Source organism: Austrofundulus limnaeus, unplaced genomic scaffold (genome assembly GCF_001266775.1).
Source record: "Austrofundulus limnaeus strain Quisiro unplaced genomic scaffold, Austrofundulus_limnaeus-1.0 Scaffold185, whole genome shotgun sequence".
In the NCBI taxonomy this organism is placed as follows: domain Eukaryota; kingdom Metazoa; phylum Chordata; class Actinopteri; order Cyprinodontiformes; family Rivulidae; genus Austrofundulus; species Austrofundulus limnaeus.
In genome coordinates, this window is record NW_013952587.1 from 502,446 (window position 1) to 505,026 (window position 2,581).

Sequence of the window (2,581 nt, forward strand, 5' to 3'; positions counted from 1 at the left end):
AAGCAGAACTTAACCCATGGAGCAAAGTCTGGATGCTCTTCAGTAATGGTTTGCCAGGTTTAGTGTACTGCAACCGATCAGGTGGATGTCTTGTGCGAGCTAGCCAGGAGCTTGTGTGTGTGAATATTTAATGTGTTATCATTTTGAACATTAATTTCAGTCTTGGGGATAGAAAATCTTGAGTAAAATATTCAAAATAAACAACTTTTCAAAAAAAAAAGTAATAATAAAATTAATAATAATAAAATAAATAAATAAGAAATAAAAAAATAAAATAACAGACATGATGGATCTTGCGCGTTCTGGTATAAATGCATCACAGTCTGTGATGATTACTGGTGCTACTAATACCAAGGCCGATGAAGAAATACTTGATTTCTTGAGTAGGTWTGGTAAACTTAATCTTCCTTTTTATGTAACTGATTCCTCAAGCARWTTTTTTAAAAACCTGATCGTAGAGTTTGCGGACTTAGCTGCTTTTTCCGCGTTACAACCGCTTCTACCTTATACTTACACCTCTCAAACGAATACTGACCATGTGTTTCGTGTCACTGCTTTGGCACTCGAGCACGCAGCCACAGAGGACAGCAGTAGCAGCCATCAGCCCAACTACATCGCTGAACTTAAGAAAATTGCTGATCAAAGCGGCCATCGCTTTGAAGAGGTTTTGAAGACAGTAATGAGCCAGATAGGCCAACATTTGCATGCAGCAGGAGCAGATGAAAATTTTGGAGATGATGATGAAGATGACTATGACGGTGGTAAGGAGGATGATGGAGCGGAAGAGGAAGTGGATAAATTCATTGCTGCACAGCCATTGCGAACAGTGTTGGAATCTGGGTCATTATCCTCACTTCCTCCTGCTCATTCCTCCGCGGACCAGGGTGCACGACCTCGGCGAAAGCAAACTGGACCAGCTCCAGGACTGTCACTGTCCACCAATGATCTCAACCCACCTCAAATACARCGGGTTGTTGTTGAACATGTGGTCCGAARTACTGATTTGACTGGTCCAACCTCACTTCGTCTCCGTACTTTTTCAGGAAGGCTTCCTAAGCCGAGTAATGAAGCTGATTTTGAGTCCTGGCGTTCCCAGATTGAGTCTCTGCTTGCTGATCCTAGTCTTTCTGCGCTACACGTCACCAGACGAATCACAGAGAGCCTGTCATCACCTGCAGCTGATTTGGTCAAAGGTTTGAGCCCCAACACATTTCCAACAGTTTTGCTAAATATACTAGATTCTGCCTTTGGAACAGTGCAGGACGGTGAAGAATTGTATGCACAATACTTAAACATTTTGAAGAATCCAGGAGAACGACCGTCCATTTACCTTCAAAGACTTCTGCTCACTCTCAACACTGTTGTGAAGCAAGGAGGAATCTCACCTGCTGACATTAATAAACATCTACTGAAACAATTTTGTCGCGGGTGYTGGGACAACACTGTCATAACCAAGTTACAGTTGGAACAAAAGAAAGATAACCCACCATCTTTTTCTGATTTGTTGTTGTTAYTGAGGACAGAAGAAGATAGACAACATGCTAAAGAGTCACTTATGAAAAAGCACATTGGAACGTCAAAACAGAAAGTTCACATCCAGTCCCAAAGTGCCTGTCCTTGTGGACATTCTACATCCAATGAAGAGCTGAAAGAAATGAAAAAACAACTTCAGAAATTACAGCAGCAAATGTCTCAACTTCTGTCCAGGAAGAGTCCAGCTGAATTCAAGTACATGTCAAGAGAGAACAAATCCTACTCTTCTTCACCTCAGTTAAAAACCAAGCCTAAGCCTTGGTACTGTTTTAAGTGTGGAGAAGACGGCCATGTTTCCTCCTCCTGCACAAATAAAGCAAACCCCAGTCTTGTTGAGCAGAAAAAGAAACTGTTACGCCAAAAGCAACAAGCATGGGATGCCAAGAATTCAAAATCATTAAACTAGAAACAGCTTCTGTAGTGGGACACACAGAAGCTGTGTATATGAACAGTCCCAAAGAACGCAAAATAAGAACACTGCCACGAGGTCTTGTCGGCACAAAGAGCACAGGTCAAGTTCAAATAAAAGGAGATCTGTTCAACTGCCTCCTTGATTCCGGCTCACAGGTTACCACTATACCCTACTCCTTCTACAATACTTACCTCAGGGATCATGAAATCAAACCAATAAACAATCTGTTGGAAATAGAAGGAGCAAATGGACAAACAGTACCTTACCTGGGATATGTAGAGATCAACATGACCTTTCCACCTGAATTATTTGGTTTACCTGTTGAAGTCGACACACTTGCTCTCGTTGTGCCTGATAATAAACCAACTCAACATCTGATTCTCATTGGCACAAACACCTTAGATGTTGCTTACAGCAAACATTTTGGTATTTATCCTGATGGGTCATTTCAACCTACAGTCTCTGGTTATATAGCAGTGTACAAGATCCTTCAACACCGCTATGCCCAGAGTTCGAATGACCTTACTGCAACTGTCACCCTGCAGTCTAGTCAGCCTCAAATTATTACTGCTGGCCAAACCACAGTTGTAGAAGGGTGCTTAGCTGCAAGATTGTGGCAGGAGGAAAAACACGTCC

The 2,581-nt window shown here is 42.0% G+C and overlaps 2 protein-coding genes across 3 annotated transcripts in view; both read left to right on the forward strand.

Annotated features, from left to right (window-relative positions):
* Positions 1 to 2,581, forward strand: part of ca10a (carbonic anhydrase Xa) — a 617,460-nt gene that overhangs the window by 109,384 nt on the left and 505,495 nt on the right. The window lies entirely within an intron of this gene.
* On the forward strand, positions 101 to 2,581 carry LOC106524397 (uncharacterized; the record flags this gene model as incomplete). Its single annotated transcript, XM_014018195.1, is given in 1 exon segment — positions 101 to 2,581. A coding segment is annotated over 1 exon segment (676 nt), but the record flags the coding sequence as incomplete, so codon positions are not given.